This window comes from Rhinopithecus bieti, unplaced genomic scaffold (assembly GCF_001698545.2).
Source record: "Rhinopithecus bieti isolate Rb0 unplaced genomic scaffold, ASM169854v2 scaffold_28090, whole genome shotgun sequence".
Lineage (NCBI taxonomy): Eukaryota > Metazoa > Chordata > Mammalia > Primates > Cercopithecidae > Rhinopithecus > Rhinopithecus bieti.
Window position 1 is genome coordinate 1 of NW_016812870.1, and position 13328 is coordinate 13328.

The 13328-nt window shown below is 36.1% G+C and overlaps 1 protein-coding gene across 1 annotated transcript in view; it reads left to right on the forward strand.

Moving 5' to 3' along the window:
- The first annotated feature begins 5525 nt into the window (after window positions 1-5525).
- THSD7A (thrombospondin type 1 domain containing 7A) overlaps window positions 5526-13328 on the forward strand; it is a 131525-nt gene continuing 123722 nt past the window's right edge. Inside the window, 1 exon segment of the mRNA XM_017847066.1 lies at window positions 5526-5739. Within this exon segment, the coding sequence (XP_017702555.1) occupies window positions 5526-5739 (214 nt within the window).

A 13328-nucleotide genomic window follows, 5' to 3' on the forward strand; every position in this document is an offset into this window, starting at 1 on the left:
TTCAGCCATCTTGCTCCGCCCCCTAATTTTGTGTTTCTCTGTTGTCTTCATGAATTTTTATAGTGATTACCTCAAGCAGATGTTTTAGTCTCTTATCCTGTAATAAGAGACACAGTAGAATAAAAAGGAATAGTTTGGGAGAGCTCATGAGAGTGTAGTGGCATTCATGAAAATAGAAGAAACAAGGGAACATATAGGGGGTGACTTTAAAATGTCAAAATCCATGTTTAAGTTTATTAGAATAGTAAGTTATGAAAACATTTTCTTAAAGTTACATTTGTGAAGAAAGATAAATGGGGGAATACAAATATAAACATTTAACTCTCATTTTGAGTTTACAAAAATAAACCAGAGCATTTTCATTTTATATCTCAACCTCTTTTGTAAGGTATTTCAAATAAGTTTAAACAGTATGTGCTTCAGTTAAGGCCTCAAAGTAAGGTGTAAATTGCAAAATGTAGACAATGGTTCATTTATTTAGTCTGTTTTATAAACGTTATGTATTTTGGCAGGTTTGGTTATAATGCCTAGACCTTTGTGGGTGAGAAAAACAAAGTTATATAAATGCAAAGTAATCCTTCCTTTGAAACCATTTATGTTTGTAAATGTGTGCCAAAAAGATATTATATTTAATATTAATACACAAAGGCAAGCATGAGGAGGATTCTAAATGTTTATGACATCAATATCAAAATCTAGCTAAGAAATTGTCCTCAGAGAGACTAAAGAAGAAAAACAAGTTGCATTGGTGTGTACCTACACCAGTGATAGAAATACATAAATCACAGTAGTGATAATCAGATGTGTCTGTCCAGATTTAATGGGATGCACACTTGGATAATCAAAGTCTCAAATAGCTCTATGGTGGGGACATCTGGTGGATGAATATGTCTTAACTGTGGGGCTGCTGATATGAAAAAATGGAATTCCCATAGTGCTAAGCAGCAAAACTTCCATTTCTCTATATAGATGAGTATAAATTAACCTGATATTTAGGTATGTGCATGTTTAATATACTCCTATATATACTCTGAAGTAATGTTATGCAAAACAGTTCTTATCCAATCAAAGTATATCTGAAACAAAATTTAATGTGAGGAAAAGAGATGAAATTATTTTCTGCTACTCTTATAAGACCTTAAGAGTAGAGTAAGGTCTTATGATTCAATTAACCTTATAAGTAAGATAAAATTAACCGCCTAAAAAAGTGGCTGGAATTGACAAGTTATGAAGTTGCCTGATAGCCATTGACCCAACTTTTTATTTTATTTTATTTGCCTGTGGTTTCCCAGATGACTTATGCCTGGAATGCTGAAGATTTAGCTTAAAAAGAGGACAGCTCCTAAGGGTTCCAATTAGCTGAGTTGATTAAAGCATTCATTGAAAGCAAAATCAAAAATGTAATGATTCCATATTCTCCTAGATCAATTGCTGTTTGTTCAATGGCTGTGAGCCAAAACATGTCACACTGGACTCATCAACAATGCATGTCTTTGTATATGAAGCACTGTGTGACTGGCATCATGTATCACTATGTTGACAAACAACTTGAGAGTACCTGTTTCTTGACTTCTTTGGAAGCAAAGGCTTATCTATTATTTACTGTCTTGGCATTCTCAGTTCTCCACCAAGAAGAACCCCAATCTGGTTCTAAAGCAGATTGGAGTATTGGTCATGACTCATTTCAGATCTATGTTCCTTTAGTCAAACTTCTGTTATTTGAGAAAGGTAACTTAACTTTTTGAGTCCCAATTTCTTTTAAAGTAAAAATAGTCATATCAATGTCAAAAGGTTATTGTGAGAATTAGCTGAGATGATGTATACAACATTCATACATTCTTAGCATAGTGTCTGACAGAAGATGGGCATTCAGCAACTATTCATTGAATAAATGTTTTCAGTCGTGGATACTCTGTATGAAGAGATGTATAAAGAGAATCTGCACAGAGAAACAAATGCCATTAGGTATGAAGTCCAGATGAATTCGTTTTATATAGCTGCCTGTCAAGAGACAATCTGGTTCTAATCAAACCGGAAGACAATGAGTGGAGAAAAATTCTAGAGCATTGTTTCTTAGATTTTATGTGCATAGAAATTACCTGGGGATCTTTTAAGAATGAAGATTGAGGCTGGGGTGCAGTGGCTCACGCCTGTAATCTCAACACTTTGGGAGGCCAAGGCAGGTGGATCATGAGGTCAGGAGTTCGAGAGCAGCCTGGCCAGTGTGGTGAAACTCCATCTCTGCTAAAAATACAAAAATGAGCTGGGCATGGTGGTGCGCACCTGTAGTCCCAGCTACATGGGAGGCTGAAGCAGGAGAATCGCTTGACCCTAGAAGGCGGAGGTTGCAGTGAGCCGAGATCGCACCACTGCACTCCAGCCTGGGTGACAGAGCGAGACCCTGTCTCCACCGAAAAAAAAAAAAAAATTAAGGTTGTGATTCAGTGGGTTGAATCTGAGAGGCTGCATTTCCAGCAAACTCCAGGGGAGGTATATGCTGGTGTCCGCTGAATACACTTTCGCAAGGCCCTAGAGTACTTGAATGCATGGCAAGAAATACCGTACTTAGATCTCTATTTGTCTAGACCAACATTCTGTTTCCTACCACAACTTAAAATTTATGTATTTATTTAACAAAAAATGATTTAGTGCTTCCTACATGTCAGGCACTATCCTAGGTTCTAAGTATAAAGTAGCAAACAAGACAGATATGGATAACACCCTCATTTAGTCTAGTGGTAGTCAGACAATAAACGTATTAACCAATTAATTAAAATAGGTTCTAGTGGTGATTAAAAGTCTAATGAAAATAAACTGAAGTGACTGGGAGAGTGTGTATGGTCAATGAAGTCTTCTCTAGGAAGGAGAAAATTGAACTGAAACCTGAATGTTGAGAAACAGTCTTCTGTGTAAGACCTGAAATTTTCATACAAAGTGAACAGAAAGTGCAAAACTACTGAGACAACAATGGGTCTGGTTTGCAGGAGGAAAGGGAAAAAGTCATTATTGGCTGGAAGCTTCAACCTAAATGTGAGACAGTGATCAGAGCAGTAAAAAGGAACAAGATCATACCTGGAAGAGGTGGGGATGGTGCAGAAATCACTCTAAAACCATTAGGGAAATCTGAGATGTTGGATCTTAGATGTGTCTTAACAGCTCCACAGAGGATTAAAGGTGGTAAAGAATGATCCTACAGGAAAATACACCTGGCTAAGTGAACAAGTGATTGAAAAAGAGCTAAATTAAGATGTGGGACACAAACTTGGCGGGGGGGGGGGGGGCAAAACTTAAAAGAAAGGTCAAAACTGCAACCGGTTTACATGACAACAAACAAAAATGCATTACTTATGCCAGGCAAGCTTATCTAATGGCACCCTTGTAGCAAACTCTCCATTGCCACAGAACAAATAATATTTTTCTGGCCAGGCGCGGTGGCTCACACCTGTAATCCCAGCACTTTGGGAGGCGAGCGGATCACGAGGTCAGGAGATCGAAACCATCCTGGCTAACACGGTGAAACCCCGTCTCTACTAAAAATACAAAAAATTAGCCAGGCATGGTGGTGGGCGCCTGTAGTCCCAGCTACTGGGGAGGCTGAGGCAGGAGAATGGTGTGAACCCGGGAGGCGGAGCTTGCAGTGAGACCAGATCGCACCACTGCACTCCGGCCTGAGAGACGGAGACTCCGTGTCAAAAAAAAAATAAATTCAATTAAAAAGAGAAAAAAATCTGAATAGAAAAGATTGAGTAACTACTAGAGGAGACATAAAAATATAACTTCTGTTAGCTATAGACTGTAGCCCCAAACTTTTCTTGCTTTCCACAGAATATTGGAAACAATAGTGAGAGATGGTAGATGGCACTATAAAAGACAGCAGTGAAGAAAGTAAGATATAAGAAAGCACCCCTTGCACTAAGAAAAAGCCTAGTAGAAAAAAAGACTCATCATCATTATGTCAAGTGTAAGATATTAAATGTCTTATACCATAATGATTTTCATACTCTACCTACCTACCTATATATCTACTATCTGTTTAGTACACTGTTTTATTGGGATACATGCCAAACCCCAACACCAATAAAAACAAGATTTAAGAGCTCCCAGAAATTAGAGTAGCTAAATAAGAATGAATAATATAATGTTTACTCAACTGCAATTTTAATGAGCCTCCTTACTTACTAGTGAGTAAGTCTAATGATTTAAGGCCTTGCAGTGTAGTGGCTATTAACACATAGGTGCATTCCAATTGACTTCTAATTTTGTCTCATGTTTAAAGTCTCTGCAAGCTAGTAGCTATTAACATGTTAGAGCATTTCCAATTGACTCTGATTTTCTGTCTTGTTTTTAAAATATATGAATAAAGGAGCGTACGTTAAAATGGTGCTGCTAACTCCCCAAGTGAGAAACAGTTTGGAGTATTTTGTTCAGTAGCCAAGGAATGGCAAGGTGAGTCACCCTTTCTCACCTGAATGCCTAATGCGAGGCACACAATTTTTATATATTCATCCAGTATTGTGATTATATTCTGTGGTAAAATAGCAGGTTAATTTTTGTTTGATTGTGTATCATTTCATTCTGTTCTGTTCCATTGACCTCGTTAACCACCTATATATTAATCAACTAAACCACAGAGTTCAGACTTTTTCTCCTACCCTGTTTTCTGTTGGTTGTTTTGGCATTTGTTAACAGCAACAATGTTTTGTTTCTCATTGGCCTTTTATGTATCTCATTTCACTCATTCAGCAAATACTAAATAAGTGTTAATTTTGGGGTGTCAAGACAAAATGAGGGAGTGGAGTGAGATGAGGCTAGGAAGAAAAACATAGCCAGGTCATTTGAGGTCTTATAAACTTTTGAAAATCTGGCCTTTATCTTAAGAGAAAAAGGAAACTAAGAAAAACATTAAGCACTGGAGTGACACCATATTACTTCTGCCATTTGTTTTGTCTTGTTTCCCTCCCTCTCCAATTAGGATCACCTTAAACAGTGACTTTATACTGTTATCCCATCATTTACATTTCCTATTTCCAACTCACAATTTTTTATGAAAGAAGAAGGTTGCCAATTGTATGAAAATAACTACTCCGAGAGACACAAGAGAGTTTGTAAATAGACACCTATTAGTTGGTTCATAAAAACATATGATAGATGCTATGTATAGAGTCATTATTTGTAAAGCACAGCTCATCTCCAAAAAAGAAAGAAATAGGGGACATGCTTTGTTGATGCTCGTCATTAAAACTTAATAGTACAAGTATAAAAATGAATACTTAATGGACAGGTATCTGTGACATAAGAATCCTCTCAGCAATGTGCTTGATCTACCCATGTATGCACCTGATAATGAAGCCTCATTTAGGGTTGTGAGTGTATATATACTTGTTCCTGGTGTTCTATTAACATCTGGCTATAGTAGGCAATTTCTCTTTTGGCTTTGTTTTTTTTAAAAAGATAATGTAACTTATGTGGGTGCCTATCCGGTTTCAATTGCTCATTTTACATTGATTTAACAATAATAGCCGTTGATGGTCATGTCTTCCCCAGGAGAAGAAGTTGACAGACAACTGTGCAGAGATGCCATCTTTCCCATCCCTGTGGCCTGCGATGCCCCATGCCCAAAAGACTGTGTGCTCAGCACGTGGTCTACATGGTCCTCCTGCTCACACACCTGCTCAGGGAAAACCACAGAAGGGAAGCAGATACGAGCACGATCCATTCTGGCCTATGCGGGTGAAGAAGGTGAGTCGCCAGCTTCAGATGCCATCTAGGTTCGTTTCAAAAGTTAGTGTGCATCTTTTTTGTGTAGCCTGGATAAGATGATATTCTATGAAAATCAACTGCCAGAAATCCAGCCATCCAAGATTTAATATCTTTTGATGTGTTGAGCAATTTGATTCTGTCCCCCAAAGTTAATCTTGAAAATGGATCTCTAACAAAGGAGGAAAGACTTTTAAAAGTGAACTCATTTTGCTTTTTCCCAGCCTCCCAGGAATTAGAGATCTTTGTAAGCCAAAGTGTTAAGCCTTTAAAACGGTCTAAAAATGGCTCCCAAAATTCCAGATATTTCTTTGTTTTTTATGAATTTCAGAAGTCAGTTTTATCCTTTGAAATCAAATTCTACCTTCTCATAAATAAGTATATATGTCCAATAATAAAGTTTATTTAAAATCACCACAAGAATAGCTAGTGTTCAACTGAAAATTGCGTGGGTTTTCAGTTTCTTTCAGTTTCTTGAACATAGGCTCTGAGATCTAGAAATCTCATATGTAAATTTTGTTCATTTTTAAAATATGTTGCTCCTAAATCACTTCACCCTATAGGGTGAATAAAGCATGTTTGTCACATATTCAGACCTCACTTGCAAGCTTTATTGCCAAGAAATACAAGGCTCTTGGTAATTGTCTCTCAAGATGATATCCAAATGCTAATTTGGCCTCTGTGTGACTGGGTGATATAATGTCATACTTAATCTTATCATTCTGAAAAATAACACAGGAGTGAGAAAAGCATAAAAGTAAATCAAATTTGTTCACATTAAGGCATGTTGTTTCTCAAGAATATAAGTGTATGTCATTTAAACATTATCAAGCTAAATGACTCTTTGTTCACATTTAGCACTAATACATAATTATTTGTAATATGCATAACATTTTGTGTTTTCCTCAAATTATCGATTTGGGGGGGAGTTTTGTGTTGCCTATGCCTTTTTCTATTTTTCTCTTTATGAAGTATTTTAGTGATAGAAACACAGTGTTCCTAGTCAAATTTGCTATCTGTGTGTGTAATAACTACATAAACATGTAACTACCTTGGCCTTTGCACAGTGTAATAACTACATAAACATATAACTACCTTGGCCTTTGCACATGAGTGTTACATGAGTAAAACAAACATTTTACATGCAAAAAAGCCAACCGGTGTGAAGTTTTAGAATGTACTTTACAGTGTTCAAAACTTTTCCTACCATCTTAATATATACTTAACTCTTTGCTACAAAAGTGTATCTATTGAAAATAGAGCCTTTAACAAAGAAAATTATATTTCTTGTGTTGTCAAACAATGACTCTAACCTTGTGAAGATTGTAGGCAGACTTCAAACTCTATCAGCTCAGATTATGTCTTGGGCTTCATTAAAATTAGATCTGTGGTCACCCTGCTTCCTATAAATTCATTATGTTCTGCAGACACTTGCTGTGTGACTATTAATGAGTGACTTTTCACCCCCGAGTCACATGGCAAGGATATTGTCATGCTTGCAGAACTCACCAGATCATTATTCCTATAGACATGTTGCTTCACACTGAAAGGTCATGAAATGTTTTAAAGGCAGAAATTTCTGATTGCTCTTTGATATATATCATCCACTTAGTTTGAAAGGGTAGGGCTTTGATAGTTTTTAATTAAGTTTAGTGGTTGCGTTATAAATAAACCATGCTGGAAAGTTATAGATGTTTATATAGCAAATCACAAGGGCATTAATTCAAAGCATAACTGCATTTCCTATAGTTTTGTTTTAATTGACATGTAATAATTGTATATATTTATAGGGTGCAGTGTGATGTATCAGTATATGGATAAATTTTGTAATCAAATCAGAGTAATTAGCATATCCATCACCTCAGACATTTATCGTTTCTTTTAGCACGGGCATAGAGAATCCTCTCTTCTAGCTATTTTGAAATACATAACACATTATTGTAAAACATAATTTTAAATAGAAGCCATAAAAGAAATTCTGTCAATGCTATTTGTCTCTGCTGCTATTTACCTCTGTTAATAACATTTATAAAAGCTGGTATAATTATATGAAATTTAGATTTCAAAGCCTATTTAGTACCTATTATTTGTTGGACACTGAAACACGTTTTATGAGAAATTTATGCTTCAAAGCCTATTTAGTACCTATTATTTGTTGGACACTGAAACACATTTTCTCTTACTCAGAATCTTTCCTGATTCTGAACTATTTTTAATGATTTAGGAACAGCATCTGCAGGAAGTTTTAAAATATGTTCCCCTGCCACTTAGATAACCCTTTGTAATTCTACACAAAAGTAGGTCTTTCTATTATTCCTCAAGAATTAGNCTCTTACTCAGAATCTTTCCTGATTCTGAACTATTTTAATGATTTAGGAACAGCATCTGCAGGAAGTTTTAAAATATGTTCCCCTGCCACTTAGATAACCCTTTGTAATTCTACACAAAAGTAGGTCTTTCTATTATTCCTCAAGAATTAGTGCTTTGTGTCATAAATGTTCTTAAATTTCTGTGGATCCAACACTTGACTGTGACAACTTTAAAGGAAAGTGCCACATTTGAGAAATGATATATGGAGTGTTTAGACAAGAAATTATATGATTTTCTAGGGAAATAATACATAGGACAAGTCCATGTGAAATGTAGTTCTGGATTTATGCAATAAATGCTCCAACCTATACTTTCATTTTCCTTAATGAGAATGCCACCATTAAGCAATACTGAAGGTTAGATAACTCCTTGTAATTAATAAGGATAGACTAGGTTGTGCTTCAGTAATGGACAACCCAGACATTCAGGAGCTTAAAAGAACAAAGTTTTATTTATTTCTTCCTCATGGAAATTTAGCTACAGTTTTGGGTAACTCTCCAGAGCAGTTTGTCCTTCGTGAAATGTCACAACATTGCATCACCATATGAAGACCTGGTTCCACAATCTTCATGTGCCAGCGGAAGAAAATACTTGAAGAATCCGTCAATTTTAAGCATCCCCAGTTAAATTCTCCCATCTAAGAGTGATTGTCATTTCTCACGTTTCATTGTTAATGTAAGTTGTATAACTATGCCTAACTTCAAGGAAAATGAGTGAAATATAATCCTACTATGTGCTAAAACGAGAGGAGTATTGACTAGTACTCTTTTCCCTGATTTACTCAGTGTTCTTATTGTGTATCAGTGTGTATATATGTGTATGTGTGTGTGTGTGCGCGTGCGTGTATATATATGTGTGTATATATATATATACATCCATAGATATACGATAAATAACTATTCCATTTGGCCCCAATCCAGCAGATAAAACAGGGCTCTCCATCGTGAAAATGTTAGAATTCTTTTTGTCCCTCTTAAACGAATGACAGAATGATAGAATGGCACTTTCTCTTCCTCATACTGTACTTCTTTTCTTTCCTTTTTCTTTTCCTTTCCTTCACTTCTTTTATTGCTAGGCTCTTTTTCTCCTTTCCTGAACAATTCTATCCAAAAAGCCATTTGGCAAAGCCAAGCAGCTGGGCATCTGTGCCAGCAGATGGGAGGTCTGCAGTGATCCAGAGTGGGTTGTCAGAGCCCAGCTGGGTGAGGAGCAACCAAAGTGGGAAAAGAGGTGACCTGGCATGCAGTTTCAGAGCCACTGAGTAGGGTGAAGGACAGGGGGCACAGGGGTTGTATGAGTGGATAGAAGAGTGACTCAGCACTGGATGTCAGAGCATAGCAGGGTCAAGAGAGAATCCCCGAATCAAGGCGGCCAGCCCAGTGTGGGGTGTCACAACCAGACACAGTTGAGGAGGGTTTCTGTCATGTGGATGGCCTCATGTAGGATGTCAGATCATGAGCCGAGTGAGGAAGATATCTTGTGGGTATAGCCATGGAGATGACAATGGGAGATGGAGTGTGGGGTGAGAGGGAATTGACAAAATAAGTACATGTATTTAACATAATAAGAGTCAGGGTTTTTTTATTGCTGGAGAAGAGAGTTGCAAATATGTTAGGAAAGAAAACTGGTACACTCTGTGGTACAGCATTGGAATTGGATGTTATTAATTTATTTGAATTCATGGTGTTCAATTTGTTAAGATAAATATAGAACAAACATCAATGTAAGTGTGCAAATATAAATACATATTATATACACATATACACATATTAGCCTCATTCACTGAAAAGACATGAGAGCAGCAAGACCTCAATAGCAGTAAGTAGATGCAGCAGTCAGATCGTGATTTCTTATACTATTCTCCAATAAAAGGAACAAGGGAAACTTTGAGAAATGGCTGATTCCACAGCTGCGATAGAAGAAGTACAAGATGGGCCAGGAGGATCTTGTGGTAGAAAGTCAAGAGAATGTCAAAAGGCCACAGAAGCCAAGTTGAATGTTCTCCCACTGACCACGTATGCAAACAATTTTAGTAACAAAATAATAATACTAACAGACCATTAAATAGGAAACCAGGGATCCACACTTTATATAAATAAATAAATGAATGAATTGAATCTCATTAAAGGCATTGTATTTACATAGTCTCAAATATTTCCCTAATAAAGTCTGACAGACACCTCCCTTAATCTAGTGACCAAAGTTAGCATTATCAATAATGAAGCTAACCGAAATCTTGTGTCCTCGGTGTGATATAATGAGAATATGGCATCACTTCGGTGATAACTCTGTCAAAGATGCATATATAGAATCTATTCATGAGAAAACATCAGATAAAATCTAATTGAAAGACATTGTACAAAATAATCTTTAATCTTCCAAAGTGTCTAAGCCATGAAAAGCAACGATTGAAAAACTGTTCTAGATTTAAGGAGACTAACAAAGTGTGACATCTAAATGTAATGTGTGATTCTGAACTAAATCATTTTGCCATAAAGGACATTTTGGGACAGCTGGCAAACTTGAATGGGGTCTGAGGATTCAATGGTAATAACTTATCTGTTTATATTCTCATTTTTGGATTTTGAATATTGAATTGCTTATGTGTAGGAGGATGCTCTTGATCATGGGAAGCACACACTAACATACTTAGGGTGATGGACATCTTTTCATCTTTTTCCAAATGGTCCAGGAAAAGAAAATTATTTATATCATACTTTTAATTTCACTGTAATTTTGAGATTGGTTCGAAATTAAACATGAAAAGAAAACGAATTTGTATAATTTTTTTGAGATGGAATCTCTCTCTGTTGCCCAGGCTGGAGTGCAGTGGCCCGATCTTGGCTCACTGCAACCTCCACCTCCCAGGCTCGAGCAATTCTCCCGCCTCAGCCTCCTGAGTAGCTGGGATTACAGGTGCACCACCATGCCTGGCTAATTTTTTGTATTTTAGTAGAGGCGGGGTTTCACCGTGCTGCCCAGGGTGGTCTCAAACTCCTGAGCTCAGGCAATCCGCCCACCTTGGCCTCCCAAAGTTCTGGAATTACAGGCAGGAGCCACCATTCCTGGCGCTTTCTACACAATGTTGAGTAACATTATATAACCTATTATCAGTATATAAAAATTGTCATAAAATGCTAATTACTGAAATGTCATTTGGAAACCAAATCACAAGTACTGGCAACTGGTGATAGTTAATGTACTGGAGAAGGTAAAATTAGTTCTTTACACTTAAAAAAAAAAAAAGTGTGTGTGTGTGTGTGTGTGTGTGTATCTTCGAGAGGCTTGACTTCTGATTAAATAAAATTGGCAATTCACTTTTTAATATTCTTACCTTTACATGTAAATATGGTATAAACTGTAGGAGTTGTCTCAAAAAATGTTTTAAAGTTATGTTAGGAAATTCTAAAGGGAGGCAAACCTTTTAATACTTAAGTCTGGCATATTTTTTAATAGTAAATTGAACTTGAACAAAAAATTAAAAATTAATGTTAGATTTTTAGCTTTCTCAATTTTTTTGAACCTGTATTGTAGATCCTAACAAACTTCATGTAAAAGGAAAAGGTTATTTTTTTAAATGTTTCCCACTGGGTATAACAATTTCTGTTAATTCTCATGATATAGTTAATTATTCTTACAGAACAACAAAAAAAGGAAAGAATATTTATTTTTGTTAAGTTCAATATGACCTGATAGAACTTCATCAACCAAATAGTAATGTCTTTACACCTGTCTTATACAAGCAGAGAATAGATGCAGATTGAAATAAATTGTCATTTTTTTCTCAAATAATTAGTAGTCTTCAGAAGTCATATTTTACAATGCAAAACATTGAGAAGAGTATTTTTATTTAACTTGTTCAATTTTTATAGCTAAATGATTTTAACTGTACTGACCAGGTAGTACCCATATTACCTAGAAAAATTTGAAGAACACCAGATTCATTACATGTATTCGTATGTATGTGTACTCATAATTCTGATTTCTAAGTAAATACTATCACTTCCCCATTCTCCCACCATTGACCTTGAAAAGAGAGTTCTGCTTCAATCTGTCACTACTTGACTGTCAAATAGGATTTATGCAGGCTGCACAGTAGACAGTCTTCTGCCTGTTTCTGCAAAGAAAAACTGGTGGATGGGGCTGTGCTACAGCAGAATCTCCTGAGGTACCCCACAGCTAATGCTGTTCCAATGCAGTACCCCCAAAGCATATCCTTGCCAATGCACTTTTCACCCAGCAGTGCTCTGCCTTCAAAGGAATTCAGGCTAAAATAGCAGGAAAAGTTAGAAGCACCTTAAAAGTATAATTTATAGTACTATGATAATAGTACTCTTCACACTAATAGCTTCTTTATAACATAAGCCTAGGCTACTTACTATTGTTGCCAATTACTTTCTGATGTGAACTCTACATTCCAATTGACTGTCAGTATTGTTAATTCCCAAGGTCACACCTGCCTGCATGCCTTTGCTTCTGTTTATTTATTTTTCTACTTAGATACTATAGTCTTTTCCTTCTTTCCCTCCCTAGAATTCTGCTTATTGAAATCTTACTCCTTCAAAACTTTTCTCAGTGCCTCTTTCAATCTGAGGCATTTTTCAGACTCCGAAATGTAGTGAAATTGTACTCTTTGAATCCCAGTTATACTAAATACCCCACCATATAATTATTTCTTTCCGTCTAGAATTATACTCATTTGTATGCTTGTCTTATCTCCCCTACTACTTTTCCCCATTACATTATGAGATCCTTGAGTGTAGCAGGAACTATTTTTAACCCCTCTAGGTATCCCTTGAAGCATCTCACATAAATATTGCATGTGTTTAATTATTGTTTTAAACAAGGTTCTTTTTAAAAAAATTTATCATCTAAATTGTAAGGACGTAAATGCCAGAACCAGAAACATCATAGCTCTATTCAAATGCCTCCTAACAAAGCTTTTATGAACTTGATGTGGGGAGGAAAAGTCACTTTTTTATTTCTAAGAAGTTTCACATAGCAGCTGGTATTTTTATAGAACCACAGGAGTTTATTTACATAGCAGAATTTTATCAAAGCCTTATAACATTATTCCCTTTGATGGAATAATAGAAAATCTAAATAGTGGTATTAGTATAAAGCATATTTTTTGATGTAAGAGGATTTTTTAAATTAGTCTTAGTTACAGTTTTTGAAATGCTGCTTAATTTAATGTATTA